At 36.3% G+C, this 20748-nt stretch overlaps 1 protein-coding gene across 1 annotated transcript in view; it reads left to right on the top strand.

The window, feature by feature from the left end:
- The window catches only part of THOC1 (THO complex subunit 1), a 37040-nt gene that overhangs the window by 3547 nt on the left and 12745 nt on the right, over positions 1-20748 (top strand). Inside the window, exons 4-11 of the mRNA XM_005898888.3 lie at positions 487-553; positions 4625-4743; positions 5183-5231; positions 5631-5726; positions 11293-11375; positions 12315-12388; positions 13845-13953; positions 15162-15293. Coding sequence (XP_005898950.1) covers positions 487-553; positions 4625-4743; positions 5183-5231; positions 5631-5726; positions 11293-11375; positions 12315-12388; positions 13845-13953; positions 15162-15293 — 729 coding nt within the window. The remainder of the gene's footprint in view (positions 1-486; positions 554-4624; positions 4744-5182; positions 5232-5630; positions 5727-11292; positions 11376-12314; positions 12389-13844; positions 13954-15161; positions 15294-20748) is intronic.

The following is a 20748-nucleotide window of genomic DNA, read 5'->3' as shown; positions in this document are numbered from 1 at the left end:
CATTTTTACAGGGTTGCATAAAACGGCACTTAATAAACACTCAATAAATGCTGGTTTTTATGATACTATCACACCTAAGCATCATCTCTCTTCTATTATTAATAAAACCCTTCCCAGACATACTGATGCACTAGTACAGTTAATCCCCCTGGCCCAGTCTTTTGTCTGGTGCCTTTGAGTGACTTAATGGCCTCAGCGCATCTGTGCTTGATTAGCTTACAGGCTTAATCATGCTAATATAACCATCTTCCCAAGACTCTTGGATTTTAAGTGAATCACCTGCTGCTTATTTATTTAATATACTTCTATAGTTAGGGCTCTTATCATTCATTTGTAAAATATTCTTAGTAATTTTATCCTCTGTGAGAAATATCCTTATCCAATGTTTGTGATAATCAATTTAATGTCAGAGGGTATGTTTTTCTTATTATCAAATTAGTCTAAATTCTGGTTCCTAAATTAAGTTGTTTTTTCCTTTGTTGGTAGATAAATCATTCATCATGTGAAAACGTTTTAGCTATTATTTCTCTTGCTATTGGGGGAGTAACTGAAGGTAAGTATGGTTTGGTTTGGTTTTAAAGTGATCCTAGACTTGACATGCTTTATTGAAAACGTATTCTCTCCATACCTCTCTACCTAGTTGATTTTGTTCATTTTTCAAATTCTGCCTACCTACCCCCATTGCCAAGAAGTCCCACTGAAGTCGGCTCCCAGTTATTTCTTGTCGCTAGTATACACTGCGCACTTTGACATTTCTTTGTTCTCCACTTACTTCGTTCATCCAGTGCCTATTTATTGAGCATCTACTATGTGCCTGGTACTGAGCTAGGACTTGGAGATTCAGTGGTGAACAAAACATATTCCCTGCCTATAAGGAACCTAGTGGTTCAGGGAGAAAACACATGTAAATGTCTTATTGGGGGTAATTGAAGTGGGAATGAAGTATAGTTGAAGTGATTCTTTAAACTTCAGAGTCTGAAGGGACCAGGATGGGCTAGAAAGAAAACTGTAACATAGGAGCTGGGGTGTAAGAGCTGTAAAAAAAAAAACGAGCAGAATGGGGAGAGGATGATGAGAACCATGAGGAAAGAAGCAGGAGGGTAAGTTAGGATCATTTGTAAAGGGCTTTGTATGCTGTACTAAAGAGTACCTGTGGGAAAGGCATGGGATGGGGAGAAACTGCTGGCAGGAAAACTGGGCAGACATTGGTTTAGATGGGCCAGGGGTAGTAGGAGGTAGTTTCAGCAGACTTTTAAAAAGTGACTAATACACAGTAATAGCTCATTAAATATTTGCATAAAGAAGCAATGAAAAAGTAGCTCATCGGTACTCTTTTTTAATTAGTCTCGTTAAAATATTCCTTTGATTTATTCATATAATTTATGTAAAAAGTGCCTTTTAATCTGTAAAGCACTATTCACATTTATTATTTTGATACTTATTCCTACAAAAAAACTGAAACATACAAGTTAAAAGTTATCTTCCAGTATAGCCGCAAGCAATTTTGTGAACTTAAGTAGTTCATAAATTTTGGCTTTAGAAGTTAAACTTATATGAAATGCTTATTCATCATTCATTTATTAAGCATATTCTAACGAGTACTGCAATGGAGTGTTCCTTGCCAGTTCCTGTCAAACAGTTTGCAGCATCTACTTCATTCATTGATTATCCTGATATGATACTCTTGTAAACTGGTAATGTTTTTAATGCTTCAGTCAGTCCAGTTCAGTCACTCAGTCATGTCCGACTCTTTGCAACCCTATGGACTGCAGCACGCCAGGCCTCCCTGTCCATTGCCAACTCCTGGAGCTTGCTCAAACTCATGTCCATCGAGTCGGTGATGCCATCCTACCATCTCATCCTCTGGCATCCCCTTCTCCTCCCGCCTTCAATCTTTCCCAGCATCAGGGTCTTTTCCAATGGCTCAGTTCTTCGCATCAGGTGGCCAAAGTACTGGAGTTTCAGCATCAGTGCTTCCAATGAATATTCAGGACTGATTTCCTTTAGGATGGACTGGTTGGATCTCCTTGCAGTCCAAGGGACTCTCAAGAGTCTTCTCCAACACCACAGTTCAAAAGCATTAATTCTTCGGTGCTCAGCTTTCTTTATGGACTCTCACGTCCATGCATGACTACTGAAAAAACCATAGCTTTGACTAGACGGACCTTTGTTGGCAAATACTTGAAGTTATACAAAGTCTGTGTTTAAAACTTTTACTTTATTTGAGAAAGATACGGACTTAAGAACTCAGTTAAGCCATGAATAAAAGTTTAAATAACCTTTTTATTTTAATTTGATGGGAAAAATTTCTTCTTGAGACCAATATGATTGTATTGTTTATTATGTGACAGATTTTCAAATTGTCCATAAACATGTTTTGTTAAACTCAACTTGGCAGATAATTTATTGAGCTTCTGTTATGTCAGACTCTCCACTGGTGAAAACTTTCAAAAATGCCTACCTTTAAAAAGCTCATAGTCTACATAACAAAAATTAACAGTTTGGATATAAGTACTATAATTTATGTACAGTGTGCTTTTAGAAGCAGAGATGTAGTAGCCTGCACAAAAATACCAGAAGCGTATTTTAGATGCAGTATGTACTATATGCTTTGAAAGACTAAGTAGGAATTTACCATGTGATAGAGAAGAAGAAGCCTATTTAGGCAGAAAACGTAAACAGAACCATGCAGGCTTGAACATAGCAAGGTGTTTGGGAACTCAGGAGGGGGTGTCTGTGGCCAAGGTTAAGATGAAGCTCAGAGGGCAGCACAGAGGCTGGGACACGGATTGTGACATTGTTGGGGAATCATGTTATAACCCAGCTCATCAGAATGACCAGTGAAGCTCCATTTTTAAATGAGACTGCCAGGCTTTCACTCAGTTGTACTGAATCTTTGAGAGAGGAATCTAGGTAATTTTCTTAAGTTCTGTAATGATTAAATGTGTGTTATTTTGCCAAATTATACTTCAGCTGAGGGCAGAGAGTATGTCTCTAATCTCTTGGGTATACAGGACACAAAGTATCACAACTTAGTTAAAGGACTTGGAGGTCATCTGGTTCAGTCTTGTCTCTGGCCTGTCCTGTCTCCCCTCAGTAACATCCTGGACAGGGGTCCTCTACTCCCGTTGATGAAGCTCACCATTTGATTTCTGTTAGCTGGTTCTGATGATCAGATTTCCTTTGCATTGAGTTGAACTTTGCTGCTTTATGCCTCACTGGTTCTAGGCAGTATCCCTCATACTACATTCCAGCTAAGATCTTTCCAGTGCAGCGCAGAGCTGGAAATACTACTTCCTGTTTCTGAACTACTGTGTTAATGCAGTATTAGCACCCCACTCCAGTACTCTTGCCTGGAAAATCCCATGGACGGAGGAGCCTGGAAGCCTGCAGTCCATGGGGTCGCAAAGAGTCCGACACGACTGAGCGACTTCACTTTCACTTTTCACTTTCATACATTGGAGAAGGAAATGGCAACCCACTCCAGTGTTCTTGCCTGGAGAATCCCGGGGACGGGGGAGCCTGGTGGGCTGCCGTCTATGGGGTCTCACAGAGTCGGACACGACTGAAGCGACTTAGCAGTAGCAGTAGCAGGGGCTAATAGTGCCCCTAGATACTTTTTTTACATATCATGCTGAAGTGGCTACTTTTCCTAAACCCTTAACAAGTATTAGTATCTGTTACCGAAAAATAGAAGGAAGAATGAGCAGGGAAATAAAAGCATTTTTAACTAGCCTAGATGACCTTAAAGTCTTTAGTTTATTGCTTTAGTAAGATTGAATTTAGACATAACTTTTTATTTTACCAATTTTCCATTGAAACAACAGTATATTTTAAAAGTATAGTAAGAACTGAAATTAGTATCAAACCTTTTTGTTATCTTTTTTGAACTAGATCTTTTCAAATGACAAAGACAGTTTAAATTTAGCATTATTACAGAACAGTTGGAAATGAGGAAAAGGGAAAATACTAGTCCCAGTTCTTCTACTTTAAAAAACTACCGTTTATTTTGGTATATAATTTTAGCTTCTCTAGTCTTTTTAATAGATTTTATTGTTACAACTATAATATCCATACAGTTCTGAACTCTGCCTTTTTCACTTGACATTAAATCATAAGCATTTTCCAAGTTGTTATAGTCATCATAACCATTGTTTTTAATTGGTTGCATTATATTCTTTTGAATAGCTTAGTGGTGAAGAAAACAGACTGGAGCCAGACTGCCTGGGTTAGTATCCCAGCTCTACCGCTTACTGGCTCTATGATCTTGGGCAACTTATTTAACTTCCCTGTGTCTCAGTTTTCCCATTCTGTAAACTGGAGATAATGTTCCCCACCTCATAGGGTTATGAGGATTACACGTGTTAGTGTATGTGAGGCACTTACTGTGCCTGACATATAGTAAATGCTCTAGAAGGATTATCAAGGATGCCACATACCAAAACTTAAATAAACTTAAGTATATCTTCCTTGGGGACTTTTAGGTTGCTTCTGTTTCTTGCCTTTCACAGCCTTGTTAGGATTGACAAAGTGTACCTTTAAGATTATCTTCAAAATTTTTTGCATGAGCTCTCTTTCTCAGCCGTATTTTAAACTTTTAAATTGGCTTGTGCTCCACTTGAAGGTATTTGTACGGCATCTACACCTTTTGTATTGTTGGGAGATGTTTTGGACTGTCTTCCTTTGGATCAGTGTGACACAATATTCACTTTTGTGGAAAGAAATGTTGCTACTTGGAAATCAGTAAGTGCCTTAGTTTCTTTTTCTACTAACTTTAGCTTTCTATAGATCCAGAGTTCTGAGGGTAGTTTGTTTTGTTTGTGGCTTTTATTTCTGACCTTGCTGATGGCTAAAAAGTTTGTCTTTATGAGAATTATATGTTCTGCTCTCTTGGAAAAGCCAAGTAAGAGTCACATGGAGAAAAAAATGACAGTACAAAATTTGAGTAGAAACAGTTACCTTGAAAACACACACTTTTACATGTTTTAAAAGTTACTTAGAATCGTATTTGTTATATGTTTGAAAATATTTCATTAAAAAATGTCATTTGCTTGGAAGAAGTGAAAGCGGCATAGTAGATTCAGCACACATTAGTGTTCTTTAAAATCTTACTTCCTGTGACTTACTATTGAAGAATGTGCAGCAACGTCAGAACAACTAATAATTTCTGTCTTAATTTCAGAATACATTCTATTCTGCTGGGAAGAATTATTTACTACGTATGTGCAATGGTAAGTGAGCACTAAATGATTGGTTTTTAAGAAGGTAATATGGCCAGGAAACCAGGTGGTTGAATTAAACACAGGTGATAAAATTTTTTTTAAGTAGATTGTATTTTCATTTTAAAATAGTCTGATTTATTAAAACTGATCATTTGCTTTATCTATTCCTGTTCTAGGTATAAACTTAATGAAAACCAAAAAGTTGAGTGAAGTTTATCTTGCCCATGTTAAACTCATTTTATTTTTAATTTTCTAGTCCTTTTTTTTGTGACAAAAAATAGTTTCTACCCCCATTTTGAGAACTACTGCTTTAGGAAAATACTTTTGAACTGGTTAAGACATTTGGATATATTGTAATAAATATAGAATGATCTCTTCTGTGTAACCTTTGTTTCCATTTGTTGTTAGATCTCCTACGAAGATTATCAAAATCCCAGAATACAGTCTTCTGTGGACGAATTCAACTCTTTTTGGCCAGGCTTTTCCCTTTATCTGAGAAATCAGGTGAGCTTTCGTACATAAGTTGCTTTGCAGGAAAATTTTTACCTGTTTTTCATGGACTAGAATATACCATGATGATTAAAAAAAAAAAAAGATTCTAAAAAGTTGAAAGATAGCATAGGAAATTGTCACTTGTTTTTCATTTACTTGTAAATAGTTGTACCTATTCCAGTGCATAATACAGGTAACATTCAAATAAAGCCATTGATTCTTCAAGTTCAAAGTTTATTAATAATAATGTACAGTTGAATCACATTGAAATATGTAGACATGAATCATGTTTTTATTTCATTTCCTAATACTTTCCAATTTTTCTGCTTCCATTTTCTTCTTCAATCACTGCTGTTTAGCCTCATTTACTTTTGTTCATTTCTTATATCATTGTGAAATATAACAGTAATATGAAAAGTGCATAAAGTAAGCATATAGTGTAATAATTATAAAGCGTATAGTTGGGTAACCACTGTTCAGGTCCAAAAGTGAAGCATGGCCGTTCTCTCGAGCCCTCCACAGTCTGTTTAGATATGCCAGATTTTAACTGTCTATCTGCCTCAGTCACCCCTTCCTTGCTGCTGTTGCTGCTAAGTCGCTTCAGTCGTGTCCGACTCTGTGCGACCCCATAGATGACAGCCCACCAGGCTCCCCCGTCCCTGGGATTCTCCAGGCAAGAACACTGGAGTGGGTTGCCATTTCCTTCTCCAATGAATGAAAGTGAAAAGTGAAATTGAAGTCGCTCAGTCATGTCTGACTCTTAGCAACCCCATGGACTGCAGCCTGCCAGGCTCCTTCGTCCATGGGATTTTCCAGGCAAGAGTACTGGAGTGGGGTGCCATTGCCTTCTCCAACCCCTTCCTTAATACCAGGCTAATCTACCACCTACTTCACATGTTGTTGTAAGGATTAAATGAGTTAAAATATGTGAAGAGCTTACATCAGTGCCTGCTTGTGGTAAGACCTATAGTGTGTGTTAGCAGTGGCAAAATCACCTGTGACTTTATTTTTGTCCTGCTGTATCTCTGCTTTTTTTCTTTCCTCTTATTTAAATGTGGTCAGGATTAATTTCAATTTACCAGTGTATTTACAACTTGTATTTCTGATCCTCTATCTGTGACTATTTTCTCCTTTAGACTTTTCTTTAGTGCAAATTTTGTTTTGTCTGAAAATCTTTATTTCTTTACTCTTGAAGAATGGTTGAAGATTAGATAGAATGGTTGAAGTATAGAGATTGTAGGTTGGCACTGGATATAGGATTTCATTTAGTGGAAGGTCATCATTACTTTGCCTGTGTCTTCTAGAGAGGAGTCAGATGTCAGTCTAACTCCTTTGAAGCTAATCTAGTTTTGTTTTGTATTTTTTTCTTTCTTTGCTCTTGAAATTTTCTTTTTCTTTGAATTTTTGTTCTTTTGTTTGTGGGGTTTTTGGTTTTTCAGTTTTATATAATGTGTCTAAGCATGGATTTTTAAAATTTATCATTCTTCAGATTTGTGGGCATCTTGAGTTTGTGCATTGGTTATCCTTCATCCACTTTGTAAAAATTTAAACTGATATTTCTTCAGCTATTGTGTATGCTGCTTTCTCTTTATGGAACTCTAGTTAACATTCTGTACCTTGTCTGTCTCTTACACTTTCTACATTTTTCATCTGTCTCTCTTTCCATCACATCCTGCGTGATTTCTCTAGAAATGTTTTCTAGTTTACTACTTCTCTGTTCATCTATGAATAATCTGCTGCAAAATGAGTTCTTAATTTCCATAATTGTACATTTCATTTCTAGAAAGTCTTTAAGTCTGCTGTGTCACTTTTTAGTTTCTTATTCCCTGTTTTCAAGCTTGTTTTTTAGTTGTCTCCCAGGGTAAGCGTTGTTACTTCTACTTATGTGTCTGATAATACCAGTGTCTTAAGTCTTTGCGGCTGTTTGTCACGCACACTTGTGCCTGCTTCTCACTCATGGTGTCTTATCTCTTTGTGTGTTTCTGGTTAGCGTTTGATGTTATGTTTGAGAAGGTATTTGAAGGAATAGTTTGGAGGCAAGAAAGGGCTTTCATGACCCGCCAGGCACCTTAGAAGGTACTATGACTAGTGTAAGCTTACCTTCATCCAGCCCAGCTCAAGGTCTGTGATTGCTCAGGTCGAGAAGACTTGGCACTGGGCTGCAGTTTGGTTCATCCCTACCCGAGGACGTAGTCCTGTATGTCCCAGCCTAGAAGATGGTTGGGGTAGGATTTATTAGATTCCACACCTTTCTTGGACTCAGATTTATTTTTAACATCCTCACTTCAGGAAGCTGCTAAAAGAGTGGCTCAGTTTTGCAACTGATTCTTCCTGTTTGACAGACAGAAGTGGCTTTGAGTGCTGACGCTGCATTGCTTATCTTTCTTGCCTTCTTGGTTTTTGCCATATATTCCTCACTGAATGTTAGCTCTCTACAGTTTTTAAGAAAAACCAATTTTTCTATTTCATTGCCTAAAACAGTGCTGTGAACCGGGTTTATGCTCTGTAGGAATTTATAGAATTAATGTAATTGATCCAGGTTTGTAGTTGTCCATAGTGAGAGGATTAATCTGAATTGTTAATTAGCTGGTTAATTATTAGCCTTCTGTTACTGGAAGCTCAACTTTTTCTATTTTTTAACAGCTTTACTGAGATGTGAATTCACATACCATACAGTTGTCCATTGAAAATGTGCAGTTTTCTGTTTTTTAGTATATTCACAGGGTTGTGCAGTCATCACTGCAGCTGATTTTAGAACATTTCTCCTCCTATAGGAGCCCTGTGCCCGCTGTCATTCTGCACTTACCCCCATCCCTGCCTTTCTCCCAGGCCCCGAAGAATAGGTCATCTACTTACTCATCTCAGGATTTTTCCTATTCTAGACATTTTAAAAAATGGAATAATACAATATGTGGTCTTCTGTGACTGGCTTTTTTAACTTAGCATCTTCAAGGTTCATCTGTGTCGTATGTATCAGTAGCTGATTCTTTTTTACAACTGAATGATACTCTCTGTATGGATAGACTGCAGTTTGTTCATCCATTTATCAGTTAATGGACACTTGAGTTGCTTCTGCTTTTTGGCTATTGTGAATAAAGCTGCTGTGAGTATCTGTGTACAAGTTTTGTGTGGATGTATGTTTTCACTTCTCTTGGCATATACATAGAATGGAATTGATGGGTCATATGGTGACTGTTTTGGAGAAGGAAATGGCAACCCACTCCAGTGTTCTTGCCTGGAGAATCCCAGGGACGGGGGAGCCTGGTGGGCTGCCGTCTATGGGGTCTCACAGAGTCGGACATGACTGAAGTGACTTAGCAGCAGCATGGTGACTGTTTTAATTTCTCCTGGAGGTATATATCAGAGTAGAATTACTGGGTCACGTGGTAACTCTGTGTTTAAGTTCTTGACGGGCCACCAGACTGTTTTCCCAAGTGGCTGCTTCATTTTACAGTCTTATCGTTGATGCAAGTGCCTTCCGGTTTCCAAACATACTTACTAACAGAAGCTAGGTTGGCATTTGGGGATATCTTGTAGTACTTATTCTTTTCTTGTGTTTGTAGATGCTGAAGAGTCAGTAGAGTATATCCCAAGACCTTTAGAAAGCTGTTTTAGCATGTAGTTTATCCATTAAATTTAGTTAAGTATGACTGAAATTTTTAACCTAATGGAGAATTATGTCATGTGCTATTGAGTAACAGAGAATAGACAAAGATATTTTAAGTAAGTAATACAGAATGGTGAGCCAAGTTCATTCACTAGCTTAATGACTTCATCTAGCGTATTAGTTTTTCTTAAAAAAAAAAAAGGCTTTTTGTTTTAAAATAATTTTAGACTTAAAGTCTAGAGTATATGTATATGTAAAGATACTAGATATAAAGTATGTGAATAGCTTCACCTAATGTTAACCTGTTACATACTATGTACATTTATCAAAACTGAGAAATCAGCATTGGTGCAGTACTTTATTTAGACTTCATCAGTTTTATCGCTGCTTTCTTTGTTGTTTAAGGATCAAATCCAGGATCCTGCATTTAGTTGTGATGTCGTTTTAATCTCTCCAGTCAGTGACAGTTCCTCAGCCTTTGCAATTTTTTTCATGACCCTCATAGTTTTGAAGAGTCCTGGTCAGGTATTTTGTAGAATGCCCTTCAGTTTATGTTCGTCCAGTGTTTTTCATAGTTAGATTGCAGTTGTGGATTTGAGGAAGAAGACCACAGAGGTGATGTGCTTTTCTCGGTGCGTCGTTTCAGCATGGTGTTGATGTATCTTTTTACTGGGGATGTTATCCTTGATCACCTAATTAAGATAGTTGATTGCTATATTTCTCTACTACAAGCTACTATATTCCCCTTTGTAATTAATAAATATTTGGAGGGAGATACTTTGAGGCTTTGCAAATATTCTTTTCCTCCTTAAACCTTTGTCCACTGAGTTTAGTAGCATTCATCAGTGGATCTTGCCTATAGCGATTATTATTAGGTTTCCTGGTGGTGATTTTCTATCTCTTTCATACCTTCTACATTTATGAATTGGAATTCTTCTCTAAAGAAGAGTTGTCTCTGGAATTCCCTGATGGACCAGTGGTTAGGACTCTGAGTTTTCACTGCTGAGAGCCCAGGTTTGATCCCTGGTCAGGGAAGTAAGATCCCATAAGCCATGCAACGAAGCCAAAAAAAAAAACAACAGTTGTGTTTTCCCCCTTGTTTACTTATCAGTTCAGTCATCTATTTCAAAATGAAACTCATGAATATTTATTTTATATGAGTTATAATCTCACAATATCATTTTTTACTTTGTTCAGATTGCTCTTGTTCTCCCCCTCGGATCACTTTCATGCATCCTGATATAAAAGGATAGTTGAGGTGCATCATGCATTTTTCCTTCTCAGCCACTGGAATCAGCCACTTCTCCAAAGAGCCTGATTTGTCTTATTTTTAAGACAAGATCTGGGCCCTAGATATGCTAGTTATTTTATTACTAGAATATCACTGCTTCTAGGCCATCTCAGTGGACAGAGCTTGGAAAGATATGAATAAATACTAACATATACATATGCATCTTTATGTTATCTGTCTACATTTTTTTTAAATGACCTAAAACAGTGATATCATAGTGACTGATAACTTGTGAATCTAACCTCGCACCAGTAGACCTGCTTATTTCTAACTTCTTTCCCTGACAGTGAGAAACATGGCTCTCACTATAACTTTTTTTGTATATATTATTACACATTTATACTATCTGAGTAATACAGTTTCTGATTGTGCTTCAGCAAAATCATAAATTAGTACATAAAGCATTCTGTAAAATTGTTCTAGAATATTCATAAATAACAAAGCAACTATATCTGTATTAGTATATATAGAATTCTGCATACTCTAAAAGCACCTTCAAGAAATGAATTTTAGAAAGAATTTGAAAATCAAGTGTGATATTATTTCTGACTTGATCTTTTGCTTAATTAGTTATTTATCATTTTATATATTTTAGTTATATGACAACAAAGTTGTATTCTTAAACTGGTTTAGGTGTTTGGGTTTGCTTTGAAAATCTTTTTTTTTTGTTTTTTTAATAGGTCTTAACTTGCAGAGTCAGTTTAATCTGGAAAATGTCACTGTTTTCAATACCAATGAGCAGGAAAGCACATTGGGTCAGAAGGTGAGGCTGATGTGAAATCAACAGAACATATTTTAAGTTTGTTATTGAGATAACTAGGACTTCCCAGGTGGCACAGTGGTAAAGAATACTCAGGAGACATGGGTTCAATCCCATGTCTGGGTCAGGGAAGATCCCCTGGAGAAGGAAGTAACAAGCCACTCCAGTGTTCTTGCCTAGAAAATTCCATGGACAGAGGAGCATGGCGGGCTATACAGTCCATGGGGTCACAGAGTCGGACCCAACTGAGCATATGTGGCATTGAAAACAGTCCAGAGTTGGCAAATGGTTAGACATTCATTACCTGCTCTTCATTTAGGAGCAAGTTACAAAGTTTAAAAAATTTTTAATAAGATATAACTGATATTTCACATTAAATTAATCAGAATACTTTACTTAATTTATCCCTTAAATTATAATCATTGTCAATTTGGAAATGATACTGACTTTAAGATTTTTCCTTTCCCTTTTATGTATCTTTTAGGTATTTCTTGGACTATTCTATGTAAACTAGTTGTTTAAAATTTTTCAATATGGAGCTGGACACCAAGCATATCCTAAAGTGTTCCCAGATAATAAGTGTTATGTGTACGAGTTGGGGAAGATTTTCAGAGTTCAATTAAAGCTGGGGGAAAAAACTACTTAAATTCCCTTTGAGGGTTAGTTACTGTGATTCATGGAGTCCTTAGTGTACTAATGATCCTCTCACTTCTCCAAAGATCATTGTGTACTATATTTCCAAATCATGTTTTGCCATAGATTCTCTCTTCGTGGAGAGAATCTACTGATCACATTTGGAAAAGGACTGGTTTAAAACTTTACACTATGTCTTCATGATTATCTTATTGTCATACTGCTCTTGAGTTCTTGGATCCCTGTTGTATAGAATTCTCTCTGCCTGACAACTGCTTCATGACCAGATATACATTTTTTAAAATTTAGCACACAGAGGACAGAGAAGAAGGAATGGATGTAGAAGAAGGTGAAATGGGAGATGATGAAGCTCCAACAACTTGGTGAGTGTTTAGAAGTTCAGATTTCTTGATTTACACAGAAAATACCTTAATGATTTACCAAGTACTAAGGTACAGAGAGGAAGGAGGTAGGAGAATGTAGACAAGGATGAAGGAAATAATGCTTACAGATTCCTTTTATTTGTAACTTTATATATGTCTTAAAATTTTAGCTCCTAAATCACTAATGGACTGAATCATTTGGTTTCTAAATTGTGTGCAGGCAGTCTGCTGTTTAGGTGTGGCCGACCTTATACAGATGCTTAACGTTTGAAAAGCTAATCACAGGCAGCTCCTCCCTTTCTCCCTTCCATTTCACTTTGCGATCATGGTGCTATATGGGTCACTAAACCTAGTTCCTGTTTCCTGTATAAAATTACAGTGTTTCTTGGAATATTTGGGCATGAAGCTTAGCAAAGATGCTAACTATAATCCATAGGTTAAGGTTTATTCAGAAAGAATGGAATAAGCTAGTATGCAATTATGTTTACAGACAGAATTAATTTTAAGTGGTGATATGGAAATATTTTTGTAGATATTGGGGGATATGAAGTAGTTGATACTGCAGCCATTTTTAACATATGGTTAATACTGAAAGACTTCATTGGCCGTTTCTGATAATAGGATTTGCTGATATAAAGTCTAAATGTCTATTTTAAAATCAAAAATTGAAACAGTTTATAGCATAATGATTGCTTGCAAAATTAAAAATTAAGAGAATATGTGTTCACACTGAAGATTTGTAATGTATCCAGATTGAACTAGTAATGTCATTTTTATAATCCTAAATTAATATGTACCTAATGTGTTTGTTCCTTACTAGGTCTCCTTAACTTAGTGTGTGGGATATAGCACCTTTGACTTTTAACATTAGAGTCAAATGAACATTAGTTTAAACCACATAGAAATTAATTTCTTTCTCATGTAAAAGTCTGAAGACAGGTGCTTCAGGGCTGATGCAGTAGCCCTCTTGAGGGAGGTCGTCTGGGAACCCGGGTTCCTTCTAACTTCTTAGTCCACTGTCCCCGGGTATTTGCTTTTTTCCTGCCGTCTTGGATGGTTCATCATCACATCTGCCTTCCAGCCAGGGAAAAGGGAAAATGGTGAGAAATGGCCCACAGAGGACATGTGACTCCCGCTCCCAAATGATTGGGCAGGACCTAATCACATGGCCACACCTGGTGCAAGAGAGGTTGGGAAGGCAGCCTTAAATTCTGAATGTATCCAGCCAAAATTCAGGGGTTCCATTACCGAAGATAAAGACAGAATAAGGGTCTGAGAACCCCTGAAATTATTTATAGTAAAGTTTATATAAGTATTTATGAATTTGTTTTCTTTTCTGGGGAAAGAGGCTTTCATTAACTTTTTAAAAGGATTTGTGCCCCAAGGAAAACTAAAGCATTTAGATATTTCTAAAAGGACTTAAATGATTTATTTAATGTAACATTTGTTTTATCAGCTCCATTCCAATTGATTACAACCTGTACCGAAAATTTTGGTCACTTCAGGATTACTTTAGAAACCCTGTGCAATGCTATGAGAAAATCTCATGGAAAACTTTTCTCAAGGTGAGTTGCCGTTGCAGAGTACCAAAAGCCCATTATTTTATAGCTAATGGCAGAGTCAGAACTTGACTCTTGTCCAGCACACTTTTCACTATTTAGTTCTTCTGACTATATGTTTTTATACCTATTTCATGATATAGATGGTAAGCTGTAGATTACTATGTAAACAGTTGATTTTGAGAGTAGTTTATAAATTATTTGAGGATTTAAAGGTTAGTAGTTACAGCTTTGGTTTTTTATATTGGTTTGATTTTTTACATAGTATGGTCAACATGCATTGGTGAACTGTTTGCAGACTACATTCTGCCTTTATTTCACACAGAATTATTTTGCCTGTTCTGTTATTACAGGACTTTGCAGACTATGGCCTTGGACCACATCCAGCCTAATGCCTGCTTTTGTAAATAAAGTTAATACAATATTGGCAAACAGCCACACCAACAATTTTCCTATTTGTGATTGCTTTTGTGCTGTGATGGCTGACTTTTGTAGTTGAGACCATTTGATGAGTCATATGGTCTAAAATATTTGCTGTCTGACTTTTGCAGGAAAAATTTGCTTTTTTTTTTTTTTTTAAAGAATTCTCTGTATTTCTTTCCTTGGCTACTTAAAGGTCATTTTGTCCTTTTTGTTGTAATCAGAATCTAAAGTTAATAGGTATAGCTTTTAAAAGTAGAATAGTGTGTATTCTGTGTTACTTTTTAAAGTTTTATATGCAATAAAGTTTTTATTTTATATGCAGTACTTTTTTTTTTCCCCTATAACTGTCCAAATTGAGATTAAATAGTAAGTGAGAAGTCACTTGGAATTGTCCCTCGGCTGGATAGAGTTTGACATCATGTTTTTATTTGGTCGCTGTCTTTAGCACAGAAGAGGCTTGAGAGTTCCCACTGCTGATTAGACAGCTAACTTTACTGACAAATCTCTTTATTCTCTCAAAACTTTACCTTCTCTGTTTTCTCCTTACACATACTACTTAAGAAATCACATATCTTCAGAAGTAGAGAGCATATTCTAGTTTTAGAATAACCATAAAATCTCACACAGAATAGTTTTATCCTATTTTGCTGTCATAATTTTTCTTCCTTAATGTGCCTTCAGTATGCATATATGGTTAACTAGAAATAAATTACAGATTATTTTGATATAGAGAAGCACTAAGCAAGTGATTGCGCAACAGTGCCAAATTAATTTGTATTTTTATTTTGCAGTATTCTGAAGAAGTCCTAGCTGTTTTTAAGAGTTATAAATTAGATGATACTCAGGCCTCAAGGAAAAAGATGGAAGAATTGAAAACAGGAGGAGAGCATGTATATTTTGCAAAATTTTTAACAAGTGAAAAGGTATGAATCTCCTTTTTTCACGAAGCACAGTAAGAAATATTTTTGTTTTTATTATTTAGCTGATACTCTTGTAAGTTAAATACAGTAGAAAAGTTTCTGACTTTATTTTTTGTTAAAACTGGTAAATGTTAGTTGGAGAGTCCTGTTTTTTTCTTGTAGAAGTAAGACTGATTTCAAAGGTAAACGAAATTGTTGTGCATTGTCTGTTTTGTAAATTTACTTTAGGATAAGTGGGTTTTAGTTACTTTCAAGTACATATATTTGAACCTTAAGTTAGGATTTAATTTGCATTTGTGAAAATATTTTGTAATTTTCCATTTAGGTACAACAAGGGGTTTTAAAATTCCCTGCTAATTTTATTTATACAGTTTAATAAGTACGTTTTTTTCAGTTACAGTGCTAAGGGATTGTGTAAGTTTCTAGTCAGGATGGCACATTGAGTTTGTTTCAGCTCACTTCTTTTGCTCCAGACACATAGCAATGATAGGTAAAATATAAAAAGAAAACCACAAAGACAAAGCTGGGCTTCCTTATCCAAAGCTGGGTAAATATCTTCATGGACCAGAACTGCCAAGTAGTAGGTGAAAAGGAAGCCTTGGGCCGCCTGGATCCTATGTTCCAAGCAGGCGATGGCACCCAAGGGTTTGGCTATGAGTGAGACCAGTTGGGTTCCATGTGAGACGAGCAGCCAGAGCCACATTCACCTGCTTGAAGCCAGAGCCTGGGGTAGAAATTAACCCATTTTTGAAAAGAAGCTAAGATAGATATTACCATTCTTCTGCCAAAGGCTGTCCTTTCATTCAGAACTCTCTGATGAATTCCGAAATCCAGTGCTAAGAAAGATCACCAACAAAATCAACTATTGATGTATATGTTCCAGAACTTTATGTATGTTTGGATGATCAAAGAGATCACTGACAATAGAACATCCTTTGAGAATAGGAAATTGTGAAACTGAAAAATTTGAGCAGAAATGAAATAGAACAGTTTAATATGACAGCTACTTGAGAGTCAAATATGATCATTGAAAGCATAGCACATAGAATTGAACAATAGATTGGACATAGATGACAAGAGAATGAGTGATGAAAAGTTCACTGAAAACAGAGTACAAAGAGACAGATTTTTTTGCTAACCTGAAAGCAGTTAGGAGCCATGGAAGATAGACTGAGAAATTCCAGCATATATTTAAGGAGGATTTCCAAAGAACAGAAGGGAGAGAATGGTGGAAAAACTAAGGGACTGAAGAAAGTCCCAAGTTCTCACATTGAAAGCGTGCTGCAGCTGCCAAGCAGGATAAAGAAAGATGAATCCATACTTCAGTACATTATGCTGTTACCTGCGAGTATAAAGAGAAGACCTTAAATAGGCCACCAAAGAGGGGAGAGGGGAAAAACCCCACAAATATACTGGAACAGAGTCCTAACAGATATCAACAATAGGTACCAGAAAGCAGGGGAGAAATATTTCTGCTGAGAAAAAAAACAACAAAAAAACCCTATCTATCTAGAATAGTGTCTCCTTTACTGACTGTGAGCGTTTTCACCAGTGCAGACAGCGTGAGCTCTCCGGGTTAAGCACTGGAATCCCATTAGGTAATATTATGACAGAGGTATGGAAAGAAAAAAAGGCACAGAGAATTGCAGCAAAGAATGTAAGGAGTGATGTCTTGCCTGTTAGGCAGCAAGTTTATCTTAAATTTCAGCATAGAACCCTTCTTGTGCAATCTTCATATTTTCCCCATGTATTTCCAGCATACAATGCAGGCATTGATGAACCTTTAGAGTTTTACAAACTGCAGTTTGTTCGAAGACTTTTGCTGACACTCATGCCAGTTTTAACGTATGAGTGTGCTTCCACTCATCTGAGAAGGCAAACACAATTACTAAACCTTTATTCAGTACATGAAATAAAACCAACTTGAAACGGTCCTCAAGGTGGGGGGCCTGAGCTGCCGTCTTTCTTGTAACACTCTTGTACTCTGGGTCTGACGCAGGGCAGCTCCATGAATATCAGTGAACATAGTGGAAAGTTTAGGGCATACTCATCATTCTTTCTTGTTTTTAGAATCCCTTCCATGTGTGAGTCAAGCCATAGTTATGGAAACAAGAGAGTAAATTCTTTGGGGCTGCCAAGCAGCCATGACTAAAGATAGGGTTTAAGAAAAAAATACCCTGCCAATGTAGGCTCTGGATCTGGAGCCTAATTCTAAAGAAGAACAAATTCTAAAAGAATTGGCAGAGAGGACGGGTTAACTGATATAAAGATAAGAATAAAGCTGGAATGAGAAATGACCCATTGTGACTATGTTATTAGCCAGAGTAATAGAAATTAGTAATAACTATAGCAAAAGAACCATTAAAAATGTTAGTTCCTCGAGAGATGAGAGCACTACATAGTCAGGATTTACACAGAGACCTAAGTCAGTATATTTATAAGTGCTGACAGGCATTTGAAAAGAAACATTCACAACGAGGGTGGTCACTGCCACTTGAACAACTTCCCAGGATTATGTAGGAACTCGGTGGTCCCTTTAAACAATTTAAGAAAGAACTGTAGTACACTTGAGAGAGGTTATGTTTTCCTTGAAATCTCTCAAGATACACAGTTGATCAGTTTTATACAGTATTTGAGAAATAGGCAGCTCCTACAGCAATACCACTTTTATATCAGAAAGACTGCTGTCCTGTTCCCTACTCCCTGACAGACAAGTCCCTGGGCTTTCCCAGAAAAGCAAAGGCTACTCAATTAACAGAAAAAAATTAATATTAAAGTTTATACATTATTTTTACCAAATTATTAGGCAAACTGGAGATTATATACAGGCACTCTTATTTGAAGTAAAGGAAACATTCTAAACTAGCTCAGATAAGGCAGGGAGAAGCCCACATCACCAAAGGCCCAAGAGAAAATCACAGATTCGTGTGCTAGATGGCTGTTGGTTTGTCTTCCCGGGAATAGTGGTTTCCTTTTAAAGAGATATGCCTTTTATAATCTTACCCTTCTAGTTTGATTAGCTAAGCTTTGTAATTCCATTGGTTTGCATTAAGAAGCAATAAAAATAGACCTAAGAAGCTTTAAACTTATGTGGAAGAGAGAACACAAGAGAAATTTAACAACTGGAATATAGAGCACGTGCATAATAATTTGCATCCATGGAGGATGTATATAAGTAAAAACTGATCAAAAAAGTTGAAGTATTAGGGTGGAAAGAGACATACCACGCAAATACCAACAAAAAGAAAGCTACATAAATACAAATAAAATTTAAGGCAAAAAATGTTAAGTAGGATGAAGGAATATACCACTCCAGTGTTCTTGCCTGGAGAATCCCAGGGACAGGGGAGCCTGGTGGGCTGCCGTCTATGGGGTCGCACAGAGTCGGACACGACTGAAGTGACTTAGCAGCAGCAGGATGAAGGAATGCATATTAAAGGAATGAGCCACGAAGAAGATATCATACACTTACCTGCACTTAATAATATACCCTCAAAATATATCAGGAAAAACTTCAAACAATATGAGAAATTGGCAGGTCCACAGTTATAGTGGGATATTTTAAGTGCCTTCATCAAAAACTGATGGGTTGAGCAAACTAAAGATTAGTAGGTAGATGGAAGATTTTAGCAATAATGAACTTGAGAACCCGATGGTTCAGGCAGACCAAGATTAACAGGTATATGATAGGTTTGCATAATAAAAAAAATAATCCTGATGTATATGTGGAAACTTGTACACAAGTACAGATAATGTTTTGAGTACACATGCAGTGTTCACAAAATTTGTGTACTAGGTCATAAAGGACGTCTCAGCGTATTTCAGAGATTTCCTGTTGTGCAGAATACACACATTCTCTGGCCATGGGGCAATTAAATTAGAACTATGAAAAGGATAGTTTTAAAAGATGTGAATGTATGGAAACATGAAAAGCATTCTCCAGGAATTAAAGAGGAAATCATAATGGAAATTCTAAATTTGTTATAAATACGTTGTTATACAGCAGACTGGAAGTATTTTGTGTCATGTGTGTGGGTCACAAAGTGAGAGGTAAAAATATTACTTGAAATATTGAAAAATATTGCACTAATGAAAAATTTAAGAACGAACGACTGAGAATTTAATAAGCTGAAAAAGATACAGAATAAGCCTTGAGAGAAGTAGATAATAGCACAAATTAATGAAATATAAGAAGCTATAGAACATAGCAAAACCAAAAGCTTGAAAAGAAAAATTTTATAAAAAGAATTTTTGTAACAGTTCTCATAGAACAAGCCTGACCAAGAAAAAAATAAAAAGGTACCAATAAACATTGTTAGCAATAAAAATAGGAGTAATTGGAAGTCAAGAGACAATAAAATGTGTAAGAGACTATATTCTGAACTGCTGTATTTTTAGATCTAATGAAATAGTAATTTCATAGAATAATTAATTGCCACAATGGATTCACAAAGAAATTAAAACCCAGAATAAACATAGAACAAGGAAATAGTAACCAAAGTGACACCTTTCAAATTACATCAGGCCTCAATTTTTTTAAGTAGATATTATCAGTACCTCACGGAATAAAGGAAAAGCAACCTAATCTTATATAAGATTAATGTAACTTTTAAATGAAATCACGATAACGACAGACAAGAAAAAAAATGTATATATCAATTTCACTTATGAATAGAGATAAAAATATATTGTAAAAACTAATAAATCAACTAGTTATTTTTTAAAAATAAAGACTAAATAATAACTAGTGCATATTACAAAAACAAATGAGAAGGGAATTCAAAAGAATTCTCAGTAATTTTAAGAACAAGACATGGATGTCTACCAACCATACTTCTGCTCAGTGCTGTAATGGAGGACCTAGTCATTTCAGTAAGAGAAAACAGAAAAGAAATGAGAGTTGTATGCCTCCGTAAGAAAAGACTGCACTGTCTGTATTTGAAGGCGATACAATTGTCTACAAAGAAAATCTGAGAGAACCAACAGACTTGTTTCAGTTGAGGAAGATTAAGCAAAGTTACAAAAGGAAAACATCAATAGTGTTCCTGTTAACAAAACGTTTAAAACAGCAGTGAACACTAATACCTGGGAGAGATCTTCATGGAGAAATGATAAAAATGAAGAGGTCTGATGACATTTATAGATAGGAAGACCCAGTGCTGCTCCTCTCCAAATATGTCCATAAATCCAGTGTGTTTTGAATCAAATCCAAACAGGCTCTTTAAAGGAACTTGAATAGTTGATCTTAATACTTTTATGGAAAAGCAAACGCCAAGAGTGACTAGGAAAATTTAGAAGAAGGTGGGAACAGTTGCCCTGTCAGACAGATATTAAGACCTATAAAGGTCTAATAATTAAAACAGAGAGTAAGTATCAGTACAGGTATAAAGAAGGAAAAAGAACTAGACCTGGACAGCATGAAAAGACAAGCCAGAATTAGGAGAAGGTATTCACCACC

This window comes from Bos mutus, chromosome 24 (assembly GCF_027580195.1).
Source record: "Bos mutus isolate GX-2022 chromosome 24, NWIPB_WYAK_1.1, whole genome shotgun sequence".
In the NCBI taxonomy this organism is placed as follows: Eukaryota; Metazoa; Chordata; class Mammalia; order Artiodactyla; family Bovidae; genus Bos; species Bos mutus.
The sequence above is the reverse complement of the archived record's forward strand: the minus strand, read 5'-3'. Positions and strand labels throughout refer to the sequence as shown.